A 23,359-nucleotide genomic window follows, 5' to 3' on the forward strand; every position below is an offset into this window, starting at 1 on the left:
ATTTCACATCTTCTCCAATGTAAATACACCCATCCAGTGAACTCTTATGACAGCGGTTTGGCATTGACTATAATAATTGTACATTTTGTGATGATATTGAAACCACCTGTTTCCTTCTGTGTTGATCTGCACGACTGGTTATACACGAAAATCTTCACCTTGTTGAACTCACAAAGCATAACATCACCTTTTTTTTCCTTTTTTTCTTTTTCGTTGATTTACTTTTGACTTGTAATACATGTTGTACGTTTGGTTTCTGAATCAAACATGCCTTATTGTTTGTGCATTTTTGCATACAAATCATTTAGGAAATTGCGAAGACTCCGTCCTTGGGACTATCATGTGACACAAAACGAGCGTACCCTTCGCCTGCACTGTCCTACCATGATGAAAACAAGCTTGTGGATGATCGTTGATGCCTCCTGCTGGCCAGGACCCCAATTGCACGCAAACCCCATGGCGTACATTGCAAGCAGGACAGAAGAGGTTTGTACATATTTCTGTTTATTTGGTTCTAAGAAGAATTTGCTTTGTATGTACAAAAACAAACTAGTGTTATAAAGTCTGGTTTTGGAAAGTGTGGGGCACTTGTCAAGCTGCGCAACATTCAGTAGACTGGAGGATAAAACTATGAAGCAGTAATGATACAGTAAACAAGATCACCACAGGCTCCTTCACTCATTTCAATACAGTGGAGGTCTGAGCAACTACGGCGATATCACCAATCTACACAGATGCCTCAGTTATTTTTCTGACCATTTCACAAGCCATGTTGACATGGACACAAATCATAAAGACAAACAGGTATAACAAACAACTTCATCGTATTTACATGCAACTTTGAATAATATATACACTGAACAATGGTTTACATCCCCCCAAGGGGATTTCTGTAAATTATAATCACATATGTCGGTTTTCTTGCAGAAGCATCTCTACTCAGTTTCAGCATGGTTTCATAAGTAAACGTAGGCATGGCAATCTTCTTAAAGGCCATTATCATCATCATATCATACAAACAAACAAACAAAAAAAGGTAACGACGGCAATCCAAAAAAATACTGCAACTGATTATGAAGTATCACACGGAGGGGATATACTCATAGGGAGCACAGCTGTACAGCCTCTGGTGCATTATCTGAAGTCACTATGAATACAAAAATAATATCACACCAGCATCATCCTGACCACCGTAAAGATGGAAAAGGTGGGCGGGCAGGGGCCAAAGCATGAGGGGCCTGCCTGTGACTGATGATTATAAATCTTAATTTACAGTGTATTGACAGTATACAACACAGAGGGAGGAGCTTGAAGATGCAAAGAGGAGAATGACAGACATATGTAGAAATAATCTGCTGAAGACAAGAATGAAAACGTCAGGATGCTCTATGGTGAGGGACAGAGACAGTTCCCAAAAATCGAGAATGACTGACAATGGTGATGTCACTGGCTGAATAGCTTAATGATGGGGTGAGATGTTTTGGGGTGTCTGGTCAGTGGGAGGGGGGGCAGTCAGTTTGCAGGGTTGTACAGCCCCCCTGGGAGGTTGTTCAGACGGGAACGGAGCTCCTTCCGCACCTGGGTGACCCGGGCCAGTTTGCGTTTGTATTCCTGAAACAGTAAAAAGGAACAGAAAAGGTCCATCAGCACTCAGAAACCTGATGGTGTGAATCAGCGGGGTTATGATTTGTGAGTCTTTGGTGTTTCAATTCCCAAATTTTATCAGGAAAACAAGAGTGCATTTGTAGTATTAGTAAAAACTTGTAAATAAAGGATGTTATGAGCACACTAAGGTCTACACTTAAGGTTTTGTCATCCATCATGGTCATTTTCCATTACAGAATGTGGCAGGAGTTCAAGGTCTAACTGGCTCTAACTGAGGTGTAGGCTAATAAACTAAGTGTGAATTTCTAGGCAAGTGTCCCATCAAAATGAAACAGTTTCTGTGTTTTCCCCCAGAGTAACAGATCAAATTCTATGCCAAGGCTCAATGTGACAAAGTTCCTCAAATGTTTTTAGGCCATCAACAAACACTTTTTATGCCTTCAACGCTGTCCTCCCTCAAAATATTCCCTGTATCACATGAAAAAAAAATTGTATGACTCAATTTTATCTCAGGTTCATGGTCAACTTGCTACATGGTTTATTCTCACTTCCATCTACAAAACACACAGGAGGCCATCAGAATAGAAACCTTTTCTCCTCCATTTCATTTTGAGAATATCCTTAGCAAAGGGGATGTGAGCAGTTCAGTTTATTTCACATCTCTCTGCAGTAGTTAAAGCCTACGAAGACCACTGGAGGGAGGGCGCTGTGCATGTCATATCTAAGTGCCGCTGGTCTATCATCAGGGAGTGTGTGAGATTAACACAGAAACGACGACCCTGGCACACAGCCTAAGGTCAGTCACCAGAGGAGCAAAGCTGACGCCCACAGAAATGTTTTCACCTAATTCTACATGCACGTTAAATGACTGCTGGGGCTAATGTTATGACTTAAAATATACTGATATACACACGGTCACCTCAAGTGCCGGTCAAATGTTTTAATCTCTCTGCATGTGTTATTTATCAGATATGCTTGTCATGTATGATTGCCAAACAGCTGATGGATGTCGGGTGTGTTGTGCAAGCAGAACACAAACTTCCTCCGGCCAAGGGAGGTTTCACAGTTCAAAATGAAACATGAATTTTTGATTGATAAATATCAAATTTATTCTTTGTCTTCTAGTAATTAGACATCATGTTATCAATATTAACAAAAAAATCTCATTAGAGAATATGTTATGAACAGCAGAAACAAACCTACTGGTTAGGAATAAAACACATTTTAGATGGCCGAAACCTGGTTGCTGTTTTCTTATTCTTGTCATAATATGAAACTGATGTTTTCCTCCCTTTGGGCACATCTACACCTACCACTGAATACAGCTCAGTTTAAGCCTAAAGTGTGTAGTTAGTATATATGTCTACATCAAAGAAAACGTAACAAATTTGATTGTACAATGCAAGCATCACCAGGGGAAGCAGGTGTCAAAGCAAAATGACAGCACTCACAAGATCAGTTTCATTTTTTATTTCCTGTTTTTTTTATTACAAGAGACTTGATTTAGTGAAGATACAAACACGAGATACTTAATCCTCTTCATGTCCTGTGGATAAAGACTGGACAGTTAAACATTCATCACAAACGGCATCCACAGTCTATGAGAAAGCAAGAGAAAGTGTAGAGATGATGATGATGATGATGATGAAAATGAGACACTGAAGCATTTTTGGTCGTTACCTACCTTGAGGGAAGGACTACATTCTAGCAAATGCACAGGATAAGACACAATGAGTTAAAACGCAGCTGAGCTACATGAAAGCAACCTCACTGAGCAAGTATTTCCCAATGGCAAGGGAATACCGAACTTGGATGTCAAGTGTATATCCAAATCAATCTGCCCAGTGTTCATAAAACTATAACAATCATATTGTTTGTCCACCAAATTTAAAATCTACAGCCTGGTTTAGTAATAAAACAGTCTGCAGAAACATATAACATCCTGAAATATATGAAAAGAAATTTAATTCCAGAAGGTGAACAAACAATATTTGTGAGTAAAAAGCTACACAGACAAACAGATTAACATCAAGGATCAATGATGATAGAAAGGTGAAGTAGACGGACAAACACAGATAACAAATGGCAACTAGGTTGAATGAGGAGGAAAAAAAAAAAAAAAAGGTGATTATTTACGCACTTCTAGTTTCTGCTCGTTCTGGGCCAAGCCGTCCTTCTGGCTGTGCAGGAAGAGCGTTAGCGTGCGCGTGAGCTGCCGCCGGTCGTCGATCTCTGCCGCCAAGCGGCCACTGTAGTCTGCTAGCAGCATGCAGGCCTCCTCCACCAGCCGGGAGAGCCGCTCCCCTGACTCCTTATCTGAAGCACACAAAGCATACAGAGAGGAGGGCACAGTGCTTGAATATGACCGGTCTGAAGGGTTCAGATGGAGGGCATGCAGTATTCCCTCAGTACTGATAGAACACCCAGCCAAAACACAAATAGCACTAATCACTGGTAAGCATATCAACTCTTCTGTTCCCTACGCCCAGTGGAAGCATATTCGCTCCTCATCATGCCATCAACTTTAAGTTGTGGAAAGTTGTTTTTTTTTTTTTTATCCCTGAAGGGGAAAATCATCTTTTTACTGATCCCCTCTCCACAGGGAGGTCGGCTGCAGCAGCTACAGCTGCAGCCAATAGAGCTGGTAGGGATTCAGAGTTTTGTTCAAGGACACTCCAGCAGGACGTTTGCTGTCACAGGGGCTTGAGCCTAGGCCTTCCAGCTGAATGCCGGTCTGTTTACTCATTAAAGGAAAAGGCTGGTGTTTTTTAATGCATTGCTTACCGTCAACAAATCCTATGAAAATAACAAAATCAACAATGTGTTTGCTCTACTCCCGTTACTTTCTGACTTCCCACGTACCATTTTTAGCGTTCAACCCGGAAGTAATTGGCTCCAATTGTAAGCTAAAAACCTTGAAATACAGCTCACAAAGACATAGTTTCAATTTTAAAAATCGATAACTGTTACCACAAAAGGTCAGACTGTTGTAGTTATTACCAAATCAAATTGGAATAAATTCTTCATTACGCCGGGTACTATTTTCAGTGCTACAGAACTACTTTCCTGAGATCGCAAACGTGTTTACAGCTTATTAAGTCGTTTGAGAAAAAAGTCGGCTGGCCCGGTGCATCGTGATGATGAAATATGCTGCCCAGAGCAACGGCATGGCTCTTTGACGTGTTTTCAATCATTTTTTTAATACAATGGAGTTCTATGGCTGCTGGGACATGGCTTCATTGGGTACCGGCTACATGGACGAGACTTCTTGGCAAAACAAAATTATTGCTGATTTTGTTATTGTCATAGGATTTGTTGACGGTAAGCAATGCATTAAAAACACCGGCCTTATCCTTTAAGCCACCCTGTTGCTCAGGATGACGATTCCTTGACTAGCTAAGGAGTATGCGTTTAATGAACATGTACTGTGAAACAGGTTTCCTTTAGTAACTGTAAATTTCTGTGCGCGTGTGTACATACACAATAGTGGGCTGTGTCCCGCCTCCTACCTGTGATTCTGTGAAGCAGTGATGCGTCCTGCACCTCGGCAGGCAGGGAAGAGATGCGCTGACGCAGCGCTGAGTCGCCAGAGGCTGCATTCTCCAGCTCCTGCAGGGCCCGGATTAACTCAGCTGTCTGAGGGAGGAAGGGGAAACGGGGGAGAGGATGATGACGTAGGGATGGGAGTTAAGCAGAGCAAATGGAGGACAGAAGCAAAGAAATAGGGCACAGTGAGTGAGCAGTTAAGGGCAAAGAAAAGCATGCAAGTGAGTGAGTGTGTGTGTGTTTGGGGCGGGAGGGGCGCAGGAGGAGGCAGAAGTAAAACAAAAAGTGAGTAATATGGACGAGAGAGCAGAGAATGGAAGTGTAAAGATAAAAATATTACAAATTAGTCCAGAAACACTCTTGTTAACTGCAGTAAATATTATAAAATGACCTCTGTGTGATTAAATGCATAATTTCATAACACCCTCTATTTATGGCCCCGCTGTGGGGTGTTGGGTTGTCTAGGCCAGCACCTGTGGGGGCTCTGCTGGGGAGCTCTGGGAGGCAAAGTCCTCATCATCTAGTTGGATCTCCTCATATGACCTCTTCTTAGCCTTCTTCTCTCCATCTAAAATAGACAAGAAAAGAGCAAAAAGGCAAAGGAAAATGTCACATCCAGAGGCACTGTTTGCCAGCACAAGTAGAACAGTGAAAATCTACAACTTTAAATGGCAGAATAATAACCCCCCATCTTCCAATCCATCCTGAATAGCCATCACTTTTCCTCAATGTTTGATCTTTACCTGACTGTTTAACCTTGATTAGTGTCAGTCAATCAACAGCAATCCAACATTTGTCTTGTAAGAAGGGCAGGCCAGGCTGTTCCAAGTCTCATCTTCCTATATTTCATGCCTTCATGCCCATTATATTGGGACACCTGTTAATAAGTGGTAGATATGATTGCCTCTCACCTTCCACAGGATCGATGGGATTGAACACTGTGGGTGCTGGTATTCAGTAAAATAGGACCAAACAGACAGACAATGTGCAAAAAGCTTACTGCCTTCAAATAATATTCTCAGGCCGATTTCATGTCTGGGACAGTCAGTAAGTGGATGGACAACAGCTTCACCTGCAACATCAAATTTGTGTACAGGACATAGCCACATTGACAGCGTGGTTTGGAGGGTATTGCATGGAGGAGCACAGAGGAGAGTATGTGCATAAAAGCTAATTTGAAGCATTCTCCAGTCCCATATGCAGTTGACTGTAGTTGTAAGGATTAAACCTTTTGAACAAATATTTTGAAATCCAATTTAACTTGGAAAAATAGAAATTAGGGCTGCAACTAACCATTATTTTCATTGTCGATTAATCTGTCGATTATTTTCTCGATTAATCGATTAGTTGTTTGGTCTATAAAATGTCAGAAAATGGTGAAAAATCTTGATCCGTGTTTCCCAAAGCCCAAGATGACGTCCTCAAATGTCTTGTTTTGTCCACAACCCAAAGATATTCAGTTTACTGTCATAGAGGAGTAAAGAAACCAGAAAATATTCACATTTAAGAAGCTGGAATCAGAGAATTTTGACTTATTTTTCTTAAAAAATTACTCAAACCGATTAATCGATTATCAAAATAGTTGGCGATTAATTTAATAGTTGACAACTAATCGATTAATTTGATTAATCGTTGCAGCTCTAATAGAAATTCAGTTTTGGCTGCATCATCAGCAGAGTTTTCACGATCAATGTTCCCTGTAAGCTGACCTAATGTACAGTACTGTGCAAAAGTCTTAGGCATATGTCAAAGAAATCCATAAAGCGAAGATGCTTTCAAAACTAATGAAATGAAAAGTTTCTGAATATCAAAAATTTACAATAAACAGCAGTGTACTGACACACTAATTCAGAAGAAATTTATATAAAAAATCTAGGGTGCCTAAGACTTTTGCACAGTACTGTATGTCCAATAATTTAATCACACTGACCAAATAATAATGCACTGTCATCAGTAATTACTCCACTTGTCCCCAGAAATGTATTTGATGTAAGCAGGTTATAAGTCATGTTTTTAATACTTGCCCACATGAATTAAAGGCAATAAATTCAATATGAAGTGCCTTCGACTCCTCCTTTGGAAGTAGTGGTGTAACGGACCGTTGTTGATCCATGATCCGTATGGTGAATCGCGGATTAATTGCAAAGTTTAACCATCATAGTGTGAAATACAGTTTTACTGCCGCTGTTACTTTTTAAAGTAATAATTCCCTAAAACTTGATGCAGAGTTGCAGTGAAAAGATACAGACAAGACAGATGCGTGCTGTGTTTTACTCTGAAGCGCAATGATTGTGTAAGTGAAGAAAAAAAAAAGGAAGAGCGACTTATTTAAAAGCCGTCGCTTTCGCCTCCATTGAGTGAAATCCCGTAGGCTATGACTTCGGGCATTTTCAGTGGTGTAACTGGGAAACTGGGCATGCTTGTCGTCATTGAAATAGATCACAAGATTGTGATGTTTATTTCAACTTCAGCAATTTAAGTTTAACCAATCAGATAGTGCTGTGGGCGAGACATTGAGCGAGACTACAAAGTGGTGACTACAGAGAGAGGCGGCTGCATCAGAGCCAAAGTAGCACATTTTTAAATTAATTTAACCCTAACCCTTTTTTGCTGATCCGAAAAATGATCTGATCTGTGATTGTGATACAATCCGAACCGTGAGTTTTGTGACCCGTTGCACCCCTATGTGGAAGTGCTACCTATCACAATGTTATGCAAGGGAGGGAAACAATTTCCAAAAATTTTGTAGCCACATTTAGTGGAACCTCATCTGAAGATAACCTGTTCACCTTTTTTTGACACGGACACTGCACCAAGTAGCCTTCCCAACTTTCTATTTTTTTTTACACAACAGGCATGATTTGTGAAAAACAATTTTCTCAGATACTATAAACTATGATGAGGTTTGACAGGCTGACAGCACATAGCATATAATAACCTGTTCTATCCATCCACAGTTGTCTTAAGGATGGTTTTTATTTGATTAATCAGGTTAGTTTCCAAGTCAGGCTAGAGGTAGATTTTCCTGCCATACAGCACATTAGCTGCAGAGGATATTGTGAAGATTTGAAATTTCAAGATCATCCTGTCATACCACTTTATTAAGTCTGTGCTACCTGCTGCTTAAAAATGCAAAAAAAAACACCCAGGGAAATTTTACAAGACTTTAAACCAGCAAAGTTTAAACCTAGTCAGTGGGATCAGCTGTCCCATTTGCCTATTGTTGTTGAGACCAACGGCAAGTTCAGACATTATCAGGGTTCTCACATCTTTTCACTGATGAAATTCCAAAACTTTTCCATGAACCCTTTCTAAATTTCCATGACCAAATTTTAACTCTAGCTCTGTTCAGTGTAGAGTTCTTGGTTCTGGGACACCAGAACCTACTGTTGAGCCTTCTGGAGGTTGTTGTTGTGGGTCTAGTTCAATGAAACATATGTGATGGGAGGGGGCCACTTGATAAACCAAATTTAAAACTTAAGTTGTTTGTATCACAATAACCCAAACACTGAAATACACAGTTTTTCAAAGACTGCATGAGCTACAGCTCATCAGCAATTTTCATTATGATACAGTATTTCAAAATGTAGATGTCTTCTCTATAATAAAAAAAAAAAAAATAAAAAAAAAAAAAAGGACTTTTAATGTAATTTTAAATATATAAGATAAAATAAGCTAACCTTCAACTTAGTCAGACAACTTAATAAATGCATATGGCCGGTATGGGCTGCAGCCTATAACTGAGTCAGCCTCTTATCTGAACAGGCTGTCCTGAAACTCATCTTTAGATGATAATTGATAGTCAGTTATAGGTCCAATGGTCAGATATTCAGACATTAATAAAAAATATATATATATATATTGTTTTCATATTGACAATCAGATTTTCTTTTTCTTTTTTTTAATTACAGTGGATTTTGAGTTGGTTTCATGGACCCCCAAGTCATAAATATTAGTCAGTAAACAAAAGGCTGAGTGCCCTTTATAAATCTTGCAACACCAGACTTAATATCCATGTTTTACTTGAATTTACTCACCAGCAGTAAAGTGCTTTTATTTTGTTCTCTCTCTGTTATTCTGTTGAAAAACTTATAACTTATAAAGTTGAAATTCCAGTTAAATTTCTGCTTGACTTCTTACACATTTGCTGGTTGGGAAAATCATTGCCACAATGTACCCATTAAAGTAACTTTTTAGACTAAATGTTACCTAGACTCTTCAGTTTGTGTTGTCGAGAGACTGAGCAAGTAGGTGAGTGGAGTGAGGCTAAACTCAGGCTAAGACACAGGCAAACCTGTCTCTGCCCATTGATGACTACATTTATATCTGTATTTCCATTTGCTCATTTCAGTCTATTGTGCAGGATATGTACATCATATTTCATGTTTGTTTTGAAATAGTTTAAAAAAGTCAAAAAGTCAGTTTCAAAATCATGTCATTACATAAACAAAAATATTACACTCATTATTAGGCAAATAGATATAGCTAATAGATACGGCTGGAAATGTAACAATTTGTCCACTAACAGAAATCTAGCCAGACACCTTGTCCAGTAAAAAATAAAACCCTGACACAAACTCTGAGGAAACCCAACCATTTGTGTGAACTTACGTAGGACTTGTGAGAGCTGGTCCAGCAGGTTGTTCTCATACACAGCCCTCTCCTGCCAGATGGACAGGATCCGACCCAACTGCTTCTTACAGCCCTCCTCCCCCTCCCTGCACAGAGCAACACAGGTCAGACCAGGCATGTACATTTTCAGTGGCTTTGTGAAATCCAACTCATTTTTTTCCTGTGCCGTTTTCATACATTCAGGTTTAATAATGCTTGGTACTGTTAAATCTGACCTGAACACATGTTTGAAGGCATCGATGATGACCGGTGCAAAGTCCTGGGTGAACTCTGGTCCTTTCCTCTTGCTGTTCTGGATGACGTCATTGGCCAAGTAGAGGAAGGTCAGCTTGCGTGATACCTGAGCTGCATACATGCATGCGCACGTACACATACACATATTACAGTGAGTCAATCAGCTATAACTGACAAGACTGAACCTCAAGCTGAGCAGCAACAGAGACACATGGTTCATTGCACCAAAAGGAAAAGTAAACAATTTAATTTACAGGTTACCGTTTCAACTCATGGACAGCCTGCGTTATACACTAATGAATAATGATGCATCAATTAACCTATTTAAAATATTCACAAAAAAGATTACTTATCTAAAACCTACAAACGTGTTACTTCAGTTACTCCTTTCAGTGTCTTAAAATAGAGCGAATCACCCCAGAGCAATCAGCCACAAGTGAGAAGAAAACCTCCCCAGCCACAATCATTTAGACACACAGCACACTCTTCACTATGGTTACAAACAAGCCCCCATGGCAAACGTATGTTTTAAGAAGTTAATCGGTCTCCTCTTTCTCTCTCCACTCTCTTTAATTGCAGACCGTATTTTGTAAATCTTTTCCATTCAGATTACATCCACCAACATGTAGCAACATCACATCGGACAATTTAAATAAATAGATAAATATGCCTGTTGTTTCAGGACAGTTCACAGTCAACACTGAGCTCAGCATAAAAGCCCCAGAGAAATATCTCTAGAATCCCCTGTTGCTATAAACACCCCACACTCCTTTCAGTCTACAGAAAACCTCCCAAAATACAACAACCGCCTGAGGTATCATTAGGCTGTTGACCTGCACCCTAAGGAAAAGTGCCAGAATGAAAATACAACACGTTAAGCCCTAGACACATATCCAAAATATAAGCACTGTAGAATACAAGCTGTACTGAAATAGCTGTATCCAATACCACACAATAGACTATAGCACATTTACATTCAAGACTGTACCCCAAAAATTCAAAGGTGCACTTATCACTCCATCTACATAACAAATTCTTGAACAGCATTTTACTGATATACCACAATCTGGCTACGTTTGTTTATAGTGATGCATGGCAGCTTTGTGATCAATATTTTCTGTCAATATCTTCTTGTTTTGATATGCTTTGAATGGCAAATCTAACATTTGTGCAATATAGCAATGTTCACTACAGCCTTGTTCTTTTCTGCAGTGATGGATTTCTCTTTCAAGCAGTGTTTCTCTTGAAGACTAGTGTCGGGAAGCCACAGAGAAATGTATGATTATATGTAAGTGTGTGTGTGACCAGTACCTTTCTACCTCTATGAACAGATGTTGGTAATGAGCCAAAAACAAAATTATAAGTTATCCTATTAAAAAACAGGTAATATTGCAACAGCATCAAGTGGTTGACAGACTTGAGCACTTGTGAGAAACATCAAATCATTAAAGAAATAAACAATCTGTTACATATCAGTCATGATGAATATGTTTCAGCTATATAGCCTACATGTTAATTGTAACTGTTGAATAAGTTAACCAATTTTCTTCTTTCCAGTGCTGTCTATTTCTTCATATTCTATCAGATAAGCCTTTACACCTTGCACCTTTGTATTTTGAGTTGAGCACTTTCAACCTCTAACACCAAAGCATATGTTAAAAACTTTTGTCAGCTTGTGTGTTCTTGCCAGTAAAAGAGCAAGTCACATCAGATGGAAGAAAGAAGGAAAGGTGCTGTAATGAACAGAATTGCTCATTTTGAAACATTAGTGTATACAGTATAATGTTACCTCGTAAAAAAGATGTAAGACACCATTTTTGGCCTAGCTAACGTTTGCCGTTTAACATTGACCTCCCAAAGTAAAAACACCATCTTTTAGGCCCATCCCAACAGCTACTACTATGACTACTATCTAGCTAGTAAACATGAGCAGCATTAGCCCAAGTTAGCTAACACGATATAGCATGCATTTGGAGTTGAGCCACTGAGTAACATTGTTGCTATCCTCTCATTTAACATGGGTACAGCATCGTAAACTAGCCAAACCCAGCGATAACTTACAGGACAGAAGACAGCTAACTTTAACGCTATTTTTTATGTTGGCTAGTCAAAACTTATTGGGAAGCTAACGTTACTAGTATACTTGATTACACGTTGGCTAACAAAGTTTGAAATAAACAGCAACGTTTTAGCTAGCGCTAGCCAAGTTATCCCTGTTAGCCAACGCTAAAAAATATTTGGCTGTGACTGGCAGAAACACGTTAGCTGGCTTGACTGCTAGGAACTATGTTAAGCTTACCTTTTTAAGTTCGTTGAACCAAACGTTGACAATGGTCTTCGAGTGTTTTCTATGATGGATGAGCCACAGTGACAAGGTTTGAACACTTTGCTGAGAGTTGCTAAGCTCGGATAGTTTCTTTTCTAAAGCCGCCTCAGAGAAAGCTGACATCTCGACGAGATTCAGGCGAAATACTGGACAGTGGGGGAGGCAGCTTTAAGATTTCTCCCAGATCTGTTAGCTAAAGCGAGATAGCCAGTGACTGTAGAAATTACGTTAATGTAATGTTTCTAGCCTCCTTGTGTTTGTTGTTAGCTATTTTCGCCAGCTAACAAACTAGCTAGTGCACTGCCAGCTCAGCTCTATTAAAGGGTGTCTTGCTGCCTTGGTGAAAACCACAGCAACTTGCAAGAGGCGGTTCCGCGTTTGTTTACAGTCCACTGATAGGTTGAAAAGATGCGAGCTCTATCAATCTGTGGTTTTAATTGGCTACATTATTTGGATTACCCCAGAGCCATTCTCTCAATGGCTCTGGATTACCCCAGGCAGCCTCCATCCCCTCCACATAGAAGGTCCCATAACAAATTTCTACTATAGACAAACCCAAAGGATTGATGACAAACATTTTTAGCTTGCAAAACAAAATGTAATTGTTTGACTTGAAATTGTTTAAAATATGTTGAACAAGAGATCTAGTGGTGTCCTCATACAGATTTGATTATATTTTGGTTGTCACTGACAAATTCCTCTTTCCCTCACACTCAAACAACTGTAAGAAGCACATTGTCCAATTCTTGCAGGCATTTGAGATAGTATTGTTTCATATGCAGGTCCAGGAGAACTTTAATGTTTATGAATGATCTTTGTCAGACATTTTCCATTGATACCACAATATTTCTCTGAAAAGCCACGGGTCCTCTCTTCCTGAATCCTGTACCCATTCAGTGTGAGTGAATCTTAAAATATCATGATTCATAGAGGTAATTAATCATGATAATGTTTTTATTTAAAGACAAACGATAGACTCATCTAAAACTCAGCACACTTCTGTGCACTCATACAAATAGATTTGTTTGAGGGGCCCTGTACGGTGAAGGTGGGTGTGGATGTAGTAGTGGTACTGTTTCTTGTCAGGTCAGTTCTGAGGCGTCTGCAGGCTCCAAAGCAGCCACAGAGACACACCAGGTAAAGAGAGAGGTTGTTTTCAGTTGACAGTATGTCTGCCAGTGAAAATTGAGACAGTGGGGACTAATGGGGTCATGACTAAACATAAACATGAAGCATGTACATGTAGCTTTTGGTCTTTGATTAGTGAATGCAACCACCAAATGCTGGTTTTACAATTAGCTTCTCATGCAAATAAAGAGATACAAACAAAACATTCTACAGCCTATAATAGCCAGTTGATATAAAACCTAGCATCTTCTCCCGTCAGTCCTTTCCTTTATAATTCAATGAGCAAGCAATAATTAGCAATAATAATAATTTAGGCTACAGATTCAGGGAAGGGCACAGCAGTGATGATTCACACAACTAAATGAAGTGACTACTTGACATCTGCAAAGACCGTCATTTATTTTGCACTCGTAAACAGAAGTTACACCATTCAATACTAGTGTGAAACATGTACATCAAAATAACATTCAGTGGCCTCACAGCGTTCTGACATGGCAGCTTCTCTTCAACACTTAACAGCTGTACAGACAACAATTCCCAAATCTAGTTTGAAGCAACCTTGGTATACACAGGTTCACAATGCTTTGGTTGCATTCCATGCTTCATAAATTAGTATTAGTTTAGCATTAGTATCATGAGAACATTAAGAGATGGGCCACGGATTAATCCCTGGTCATGGCCTGTCTTAATCTTCAAATTTAACCTTTTTGTTGATGATGCTGTTAATGAAGGGTTGCAACAGGCTGGCGTTGCAGCTGGTGTACCAAGGTTCCTACAGAGGGCCAAGTTTGGGCAAAGGTTGAGTAAATGAAAAACAAATAAAGAGTGCTGTTGGATTTAGGAACTTCAGACAATTAGATCTTGTCACATTAACTTGAATTACAGGAAGAAACTTTACAATTTCACAAACACTCATTTAAACACTGTTCAAAAGGGCACAGTTAAATCTTCAAAATAAATCATGAAGCTGGGAGTTTAACATGCACAGACACTGCTGCAGGTCTAGGTGACTGCTGTGGAGTGATTTTTAAGATGGCCTAATGATTACCAATGGAAAGCATTAGATTGACTATGCTTTTGAAACATATTTGAACTCCAAATAACTACATCAATTAACTCCATCTAACCAAGCAATCTATATCATGTTAATCTCAGATAATTAGATGATTACACACTTTAGTAATTGGAACAGAAATATAGTATATATTCATCAAAGAAACAAAACATCAAAGAATCGAAACAATTACGGTCTAGAAAATCTAGAGCGTAGAGCTGCAGAGCTTTATCTAATGACATATTGAGTGGAATAACACATTTCTGACATATAGTTAAATAATGCAAGACCATAATAATATCATCAGGCAAAACAAAGCTGAACTGACCTATAGTACATTGAATGAATTTAAAGTAAATGTTTCTTGATGTCATTCAGACGAAAGTCACAACCTACTTAAAAATATCAAATTCAGTCACATAGCCATAATGGTCCAAAAGGAATAGAAAATGTTCATGTCAGCTGTCAGCCACAAACTGCCTCAATATGATTTGGAACTGATGATATAATATGGAGTAATTTCTCTATTGAAGGGAAACACTGGCCCAAATAAATATAGCCAGCACATTAGCCAAGACACTTGTTTCTCACTCAGTAATCACATACATTGCCTTGCAGTAGAAGCTAGTGCTTTTCCTTTTTTAAATGATCTCATTGGCTCCTATTCTAATTGGATGGCTCGACTCATGTGAGTACATTCTTCAGATAAGACACGATCAGGGAGAAGATAATTCACATTCTGATGTGGACGACACAGGGGCCAACACTGAATTGAAAAGTACTAGCTTTTACTTTTAAGAATTAGGTGACTGCAACTGGCCTGGACCTAATCACAGCAAGAATGCTTCTTGTTGTGTAGCATCCAAGTACCCATGAATATGCAAATGCATCAACTATACATTTCTGCCCAGTTCAAGTGGAAGAAAAGGCTACTGCCTCAACTTCATATGAAAGAAAAATGTCTCAAAATGAAATGACACTGCTTAATTGAAAAGTGATGCAATGTAAATAAGAGGTCAAGGAAGACAAAGCTGAAGAATTATCTCCCACTGCATAACCTTAAGAGGCTATGAAGGGTGTATCACTACAGTGACAACAACATCCCAACATTAGGAGATTCACATTAATTAAGGAAACCAGATATATTCAAGTCTTGTTAGAAATGTTGGACCATTTGAGTGTGGTTGGACCCAACAGGGACACCAGTGCTTTGAGCAGAAATGTGGTCCCAGTGAGGTCCTCCAAGATGTGCAGATGTGGGACTTGTACTTGGATAAGTAACCATATATGGAGAGGGTGCCCAACCCACATTCCCTGGCATCATCATACCTGACAAACCATTACCAGCCCCTCTGGAAGAAAATTCAGAGTGGGTTCCATATCCTTGAGCTTGCCCAGGCAGGATAAACACGTGGGGTTGGGATCTATGCCCACCAACATTGGGGTTTGGAGGAGGAAGGTGCAGGTCAGGGTTGGTCCTAGGTCCAGTATTGTAGTAGGGGTCAGAGGTCACCCCACGGCCTAGATGGAAGGATGCATAGGCCATAGGTTGTGTTGTGTACCCATGTGGAGCTGTTTGGACATACCCAGAAGAGAACTGCATGTATCCCAAAGTCTGCCATCCTCTTTGTTCCCTTTCAATGAACTGCGTTCTAGGCTCTGCTGCGATGCCACCACTGCGAGCAATCGACTCATCTACGTGAGGATCCATGTTGCTCCTATGAACGAATAAAGGAGGAGCCAAGTGTTGCTGTTGGGGCTGGTGTTGGTAATACTGTCGTTGAGTCTTGCCTGAGTTCATTGCCCTCTGTCCCTCTTCTCTTGGCACTTCCACTCTTAAGCTAACTTTATTCTGAAAATTAGAATTGTACTGCTGCTCTTCTTCAGTGCAACCCTCCTCTTCGCTGTGGTAGGAGTTGTAAGTTGACCAATCCTGAGTGTGGTACACAGCAGCAGTTAGCCCTTCATCTCTGTCTGAGCCTTCATTTTGCCGGTCTTTATAAATGGTTTTAATTAGTCCTCCTAGAGTATGATGCCATCTGCCATTATTCCGCTCCTCATAAGCATTTTGTATTTCAGAAACTGAACAGTTCGATGTCTCACCACCCTGCTTTTCATGCAGGAATGAGGCATGGGTTGGTCCCTTTTCTGTCTCATATGCTGGCTTATGGAAGATTCTTTGTTCATATGGATTTGTTCCAGTCATGTTTTCAGACTGGTTGAAGCACTGACTGTCACTGAAATAACTATCCACCTCTTCACACTGAGTGTCTTTGAAGTTTCTTTCCTGTCCCAGGTACCGACCGTCGGTGTGTGCGTCTGTGCCTCCACTAAAAAAGTCAAGCTGAGGTTGTGATGTGTGCTCAGCCTGGTTAATGGCCAGTAGCCCAGAGTCAGGGTCTATCTCGGATGAGGGGCTAAGATCTGGGTCTGCAGTGGGGGAGTGCGTGGGTGACACAGGGAGGCTGTCCAGGCTGAAAGGTGTCCTCTCCAGCACCGTTGAACCTTTGGTCAGAGGCAGGCTTACCTTGAACACAGGATTTGTCACATTCACAATCTTCTTCCTCTTCTTTTCCCTATTTGCCTGTTTTGACAGAACTGCAGAACGTTTCTGTGGCATGCCTTGATCCGAGGCCTCGATGACACCAACACTTGGCCCTTAGAGAATAAGCATAAAATGGACCCAGAAAGTTTGAAAGGCAGCAGAAAATGAAAAAGACAATATCATGACTGAAAGAAAACAGAAGGTTCTTTTAGTTTTTGGTTTCCATTGATTCAACTGTTGCCCATCAGAGACACACACCTTTGACAGGAATTTTTCTCTTCTGGATGTTAGTACTTGTCCAGCCATTACCATTAGACAACATCTTCATGCCTGAAACAAAGAGACAGAACAGAAAGAGAGGAGAAGAATACAAGGGGTATACGCAGAAAAATACATAAAAATCATGAGTGTATTAACTCAAAAACACAGGAGGAGCAGAAGAATAAGCCAGGTGAAGAGAATGCATTTGGATTTGGAAAAGAAACATTGAAGTGGTTGAAGATTCAAACATGCAGACACATTTAAGAGATAAGTTATGGAGAATAGAAAAAAAACAAGCACAAAGGATGAAAGGAGAGTGTAAAATAAACACTCAAACACCAGGGGTGAATAACACAGAAGTAGCAAAGAAAATGCCTGAATTTGACTTATGGAGCCTAATCAAATCTACACATCGAAATGCATGGGTGAAGCAACATGGTCTTGACAAACAACTGTCAGTCTTAGGGCAGGGCATCAATTATCACAGCAAACTTATCTTCAACAGATGACTCCATAAAGCATGAGAGTGTAGGGTAGTGTTAGTGTAGTGTTATACTTACATCACTAGTCACTCAAGAGCAGGAGCTGGGAAGGGAAGAGGTTAGGCCAAACAGGAAAGACAGTGGATGAGGATACATTCGTACTTACACCAGTGATAACTGTTGCCAGTCAGCAGGATACAGAGGGAGGCTGGTACCCTCATCACCTAGGAAACATGAGATGTTCTGAACATAAGATGGAGGATGAATGAAAGAGGAAAAGTGGAGACTGAGTGGAGAAGAGAAACCAAGACTGTACCAGCCCAGGCCCTGGGCCAATTCATCAGTTTGTCAGCACTTAACATTTAAATGGATGGGATTTGCTTCATCAGGACAATTCAGATACCGTAAGTAAAAATGATTCTAGTCTAAACTTTCTGTTTTCTCACACAGGGTGTAGGCAAAAGTTTGTTCAAGTGCAGACACCTCCAGGGTGACTACTAGAAACATGCAGTACCTGTCATGTAAACCAAGTATATATGCAATTCGGTGTTGAATTTTAGGGAAGGTTATACAAATTATTAGATGAGTGCAGTCTAAAACGGTCACATATCCCTGTCACAGTATCACCATGTCTGTGCAAGTAAACACCTGTTCTCAACAAATGTAAGCTAATTTGGAGGAGCTTTATTCCTTCTTTAGGTTGGTTTATCTGCTCTTTACCTCATTGCAACTCTTTTCTCCACTGGATTCTCTAAGGATGTAAAGCTGGTCAAAATATTGACTGCACAATTCCACTGAGAAATTCTCAGGGAAGACATTAGGCCCGTTTGATCAATTATAAAAGTATGATACTGGGCTGAGGATATTACCCTGTCTGTTTGTACACTGTATCACACTCTTCAAACTCTCCACTCCTTTTTACATACAAAACCAAAACAGGACAGTGTGTGCACAAGAGTGAATGTGATACCTTTAATTCTCCTCTGCCTTCCTCCTGCTCCACTTTCTTGGCCACTGATTGGAGAAGCTGTCTATTGCCATTAATCCCCGCCATCATTACCTCCACCTGCTCAGGATGAACTTCCATCTACACACAAAGATGTTTTAAATTAACTTAAAACATTGTATGCATGGATGTTGTAGCTCACTTTAATTACTGATGCAGAACAAACTGACCATGTAGTTGAAGAGATGGGAAGAACTGGTCAGGTGATCAATGATGTCATCTTTGATGGATTTGATGCGGCAGCAGTGACATATGAAACAGTATGGGTGGCCATCTTCTTCACTTCTACACTCAATCACACAGTTAAGACCTGGTGCAAACATGCACACACAGACTTTTTTTAAATGATCCATCCCCAAAATATTGCACTACAACTCATCATTAGCATACTCACCAACAGAATTATGTAGGTTACTATTAGAAAACATCCATTATAAAGTACTGATGACCAGTTTAAAATTGGAATCACTGGATACTAGAGCAAACTCAGTAATGTAACTGAACATGGTTAATATTCCAGCAGATTATGTTGCTTCAAAAATGAATATATTTGCCAATGCCTTTTTTCTTTTCAAACATGTTTCTGAGTAATCCAACAAATTAAAAAATGTTTTACTCTCCAACCATTCTCACCAATAAGAGGCTTGGTCCCTGTGTAGCCATCAATAAAGCTGTTGCTGTTCTCTGATTGCACAGGGGGCTCAAGTGACTTCCAATTGTTCCCCATTTGCAATACAGAGGCGTTCTCTTTCAACTTGACAGGGGGAGCTGCAGTTGACTGTATCAAGGGTAGAGGCTTGTCAGTCTGAGCTGAGGTTGTTTGTAATTGCGTGATGGCCTTGAGCGGTTGGCCTACTGGTTTCTTTGACTGTCTTAGGTGCTTCTGGGGAGGAAGCACAACCCTCTGTGACTGGACAGCAGGGCGCTCCAGCTGAGCAGAGGTGGTCTCTGATTGGCTCCAAGGTTCACTCTGCCCCTGCCCACGTCTGAAGGTATTTAACAGAGTAACTGCTGTATGGTGAGAGAGAAAGAGATATGGTTGAAGTAAAACAGAGGGGTGAATGGAAGTAAAAATAGAGGCAAAAAAGAGAAAGGAGATAGATGGGGGATAGGAGAAGACGGAGGGTGGGATTGGGAAGGTGAACAGAGTGTATCTAGTGGGACAAACACATCCTATACAAATGGATAGACAGGGATAAACACTAACCATCAGCCTCATTGTGTGATGCCATCTCCTGGTATACAGCCTCTTCAAACTCCAGCACCTTAACATGAGGACAGGCCACACAAAATGATATGAACACTCAAACATCCCATATCCAAAACACTCATTTGTTTGCAATCATAAACAGTCATATGCATTCAAATCACATTAAAATCGCCTACCTGTACTTCCCCAGGTCCCTCTCTTCTCTCAAGTATCTTAGCCATCTCCATCAGTGGCCAGGCCAGTTTGGACAGGTCAGCACTCTTCTTCCATTCAGCCACAAAGTGTGGGTGCCAGGCTTTCTGTCAGGCCAAACACCACCAGTGAGTATCATCTGGTAAGACGCTGACACAAATACGTTGACACAAAGACGTTTATCACCACCCGGCCCTCTACTACTTACAATGTAGTTGTATCTGTGGAGACTTCCCATGATGTGGTTCCGTATGTCAGCCTTGCTGAGGCGACACACACACACCTCACACAGGTACAATGCCTCTCTGTTGTGCGTGCCCGCTTTCACACATTCTGTAACACTGCCCAGGCCTGGAATACACATAAAGTGACAGGAATTATCTCAGTCTCACACATACGGCAACACAGACAACAAAGCACAAATCAAAATCTTATGAGACATTTGTTGCTACTGACCAATGATGGGTTGTAGTCTGTTCTTGTTGTTCAGATACACCTTAAGGGAATGGAACAGCTCGCTCTTGCCAGACACTCCTATAAATAAAGAGACAAACATTCAACGTGCATGTAGACAAACCAGGGTTCAATGACTCACTTGAAGTGTGAAAAGGCTTACCTTTATGTGCCCCGCCTGGCTGCATGCTGCAGTTTTAGGATCACCACGTGCATACAGTTGGGGGAGGAGGGTGTAGCAGAATAAAGAGACAATTTAGTACCAAAAGTAGATATGCTCAGAAAACAGTGCATGGAAGTGCAGGGGGCTTATACTGAATTTCCCCCGGCACTGCCTAAATAGCTGTTTAGAAGCAGTTTGGCACAATGATTTCCTGTATATTATCTCTAAACAGGTTGCCAACTATTGGGGGGCAAAAAATAACTGTCGTCAAAACATGGGGCAAAAAAGACAGAGGTGTGTTGGTATTCCACATCTCTCAGATCACTTTGGTCCTTTGTGCAAGCTGATTAATAGCTCATAGGCTAATTTTGTGTTAGTCGAGCTTTGAGGGTGTTTTAGTCTATGACCTGCCTAATGGTCTTTTTCTCAAACACACTGAACTACAATAACCATATGGCACCTTGATAGAGTGCAGCTCTAGGTTGGACTGTCTAACCACCAGATGACGCTGCAACACAAGCTGACTATTCAGAAAGGACAGAAAAGAAACTGCATTTCTGAATAGTCAAATAGTTTAACATTAAGACTCGCATTCAACCACAAACCCTCATTTGATGCGGTTTTCACCGCTTGTGAGAAGTTTTTTTATTGTGGCTTAGTTGTTACATAATTATATAACATTAGGTTAACTGTTTATTCTGTAGGTGTAGGAGTGAGGAGAGTGAAGCCTCTCTTTCCTAGATCATCCTCTCACTGCCCTCTCTTCACATTAAATAATAGAGAAATTAAACTATTCCTCATTTTGCTGGGGGCCCCTGGTGGTTTTGCCGAGGACCAATAACCCCTGGTAGGTTAACGCTACACTAAACAGCAGGACGACTAGCTGCCAGTTTGACTAATAAATGACTGGGCGGAAAATCGCTGACGTTAGCTATCCCAAGTTAAGCAATAATAACGTGTTTCCCAACAGCCAATACATAATAAGTAAGTTAGCTTTAGTTAAGAGCAATCATCGAGCTGCTCAGAATTATTTAGAAATGACTGTTTCAGTGCAACTACCGTAAGTTAGTAGCCTACATTTCACCTCACATTTCAACCGTTAGATACATAACGTCATATCATCATATATTGCAGAACCCAACGCCTTCACGTCTAAAGTTCAGTTATATGTCCACTGCCACCAACCATGACCAACACATACCTTAACAGCAATGACTAATGTCAAAGTGGAAAAAATCGATTAACCCGTACGCTCCGATAGCTAAACTCAAACGGCTGTTCGCAATCACGTTTTTCAGTTTGACAGTCGAACCAGCTCGACGTGCCTGCTACCGAAACAAACTGCCTTCCTAAAGCTAACTTAACGTTGAAAAAAAGTCAAGTTGACGTCCGCAGTCCGCCTGGTCTGTTTAAGGTAGTCGAAACGTTGAGACGCTAATGTCCACAAAGTACCCAAAACATGCCGACAGCATGGATAAAGTGATCGAGAAAAGACGTCAAGCAACCCACGCTTGCTTTTGCATCGAGTGGGAGTGGAAGGGCACCGGGGCTCAATTTTCCGCCGCGACTTTAAAACGCTTCACCCTCTTCCTGTCACTGAGGCGAGACTGAAGCACGCGCTGCACCACACCACCAGGTTCCTGCTGCTGAACAGGAGTGGGCTGGACTCTCCGTCATGCCAGTTACATTAAACATTAGGACTTTCCGTCCAAACTGGCAACATAAACCACTTAACGTTATTTACCAACATGCTGAAACTTTTTTGAATAATAATAATGAAAAATGCGAAATAACTTACCACCTGAAATTCATCAGGCAGTCTTTGAGAAATGATTGTGTCGTCAAATAAATAAATAAATATATAAAAAATACTAGCCTATTTTATAAGCAGATGTCTTAAAATTACTCCTAACGTCAATAACCGCTACTAACCCACAGTGTGCTTAACTTTCATGCCAGCAGATGGGAGAGTGGGTGTCTTTTTGTTTAATAATGGATATCTCATTATTATTGCAATAATGATGATGATAATAACAATAATAATAATAATAATAATAATAGCCTATTATTATATGTCAAAATCTGCAGAGGAGAGTATTGGTCTTCAGCAGACTGGAGAATCTGCTGAAGAGTGAGCTCACCTCAACAATAAATTAACACAAGGAGCAAAGTGCTTACATGATGACCTCAGGGTCAACATATCTCAAGGCCGTCTGGTCTGTATTGTGGCAAACATCATCTATAGAGTAGCAGTGCCATGGCCTGCACATTTGGTTTTCTATCAAACCATCTTGGCTCAGGATGAGGCTGTGCAAGAGAAAAGGAGTGCCAACAACATACAGTAGGCTACATGTACAGTATATAGTGTTGAGGAAATCAGAACTCAGTCTCAGGTTTGGAGTGTGTATGGTCTTCTTTATTGCATACATGTATGTATGAACAGTGTGAGAGGGTCTAACCTGCTGCTCTTCTTGGGAAGTGTAGTCAAATTTGTGCAGTGAAAGAAACAAGACCATCGCCTG

The 23,359-nt window shown here is 40.5% G+C and overlaps 2 protein-coding genes across 3 annotated transcripts; both read right to left on the reverse strand.

The window, feature by feature from the left end:
- Positions 1-508: 508 nt before the first annotated feature.
- On the reverse strand, positions 509-12,631 carry LOC139666448 (regulation of nuclear pre-mRNA domain-containing protein 1A-like). 2 transcript variants are annotated; one of them, XM_071545676.1, is made up of 8 exons: positions 12,317-12,631; position 10,857; positions 9,999-10,128; positions 9,763-9,869; positions 5,625-5,719; positions 5,115-5,241; positions 3,746-3,921; positions 509-1,611 (listed from the first exon to the last, which is right to left on the reverse strand). In XM_071545676.1, exons 1-8 carry the CDS (start codon positions 12,464-12,466, stop codon positions 1,513-1,515), a joined length of 885 nt encoding a protein of 294 aa, XP_071401777.1. In that variant the 5' UTR covers positions 12,467-12,631; the 3' UTR covers positions 509-1,512. The 2 variants fall into 2 exon arrangements, with proteins under 2 accessions (XP_071401777.1, XP_071401775.1); XM_071545674.1 differs by lacking the exon at position 10,857 and having other exon boundaries at positions 9,999-10,123.
- Positions 12,632-13,867: 1,236 nt separating this feature from the next.
- LOC139666455 (uncharacterized) lies at positions 13,868-22,276 on the reverse strand. The gene is made up of 12 exons (XM_071545686.1): positions 22,039-22,276; positions 20,838-20,863; positions 20,678-20,755; positions 20,430-20,572; positions 20,206-20,328; positions 20,027-20,084; positions 19,453-19,830; positions 18,990-19,129; positions 18,784-18,900; positions 17,980-18,037; positions 17,329-17,400; positions 13,868-17,183 (listed from the first exon to the last, which is right to left on the reverse strand). Exons 2-12 carry the CDS (start codon positions 20,860-20,862, stop codon positions 15,682-15,684), a joined length of 2,694 nt encoding a protein of 897 aa, XP_071401787.1. The 5' UTR covers position 20,863; positions 22,039-22,276; the 3' UTR covers positions 13,868-15,681.
- Positions 22,277-23,359: the final 1,083 nt, after the last annotated feature.

The sequence above is a fragment of the Centroberyx affinis genome, unplaced genomic scaffold (genome assembly GCF_046629955.1).
Source record: "Centroberyx affinis isolate AG114_WGS23_722 - 3 ecotype Tasmania unplaced genomic scaffold, CSIRO-AGI_Caff_v1 ptg005018l_1, whole genome shotgun sequence".
Lineage (NCBI taxonomy): Eukaryota > Metazoa > Chordata > Actinopteri > Beryciformes > Berycidae > Centroberyx > Centroberyx affinis.

Bases quoted from the DNA above. Each gene is read 5' to 3' on its own strand.
- LOC139666448 (XM_071545676.1), bottom strand. From the start codon at position 12,466: ATGTCAGCTTTCTCTGAGGCGGCTTTAGAAAAGAAACTATCCGAGCTT. The intron at 9,870-9,998 runs GTCAGATTTAAC...TGCTCTGTGCAG, and splicing joins GCCTTCAAACATGTGTTCAG to GGAGGGGGAGGAGGGCTGTA. The intron at 5,242-5,624 runs GTGCTGGCCTAG...TTCCTCCCTCAG, and splicing joins CCCCAGCAGAGCCCCCACAG to ACAGCTGAGTTAATCCGGGC.
- LOC139666455 (XM_071545686.1), bottom strand. From the start codon at position 20,862: ATGCAGCCAGGCGGGGCACATAAAG. The intron at 20,756-20,837 runs GTAAGCCTTTTC...CTTTATTTATAG, and splicing joins GCCAGGCGGGGCACATAAAG to GAGTGTCTGGCAAGAGCGAG. The intron at 18,038-18,783 runs GTATCACATTCA...CATGTTTCCTAG, and splicing joins AAGGCAGAGGAGAATTAAAG to GTGATGAGGGTACCAGCCTC.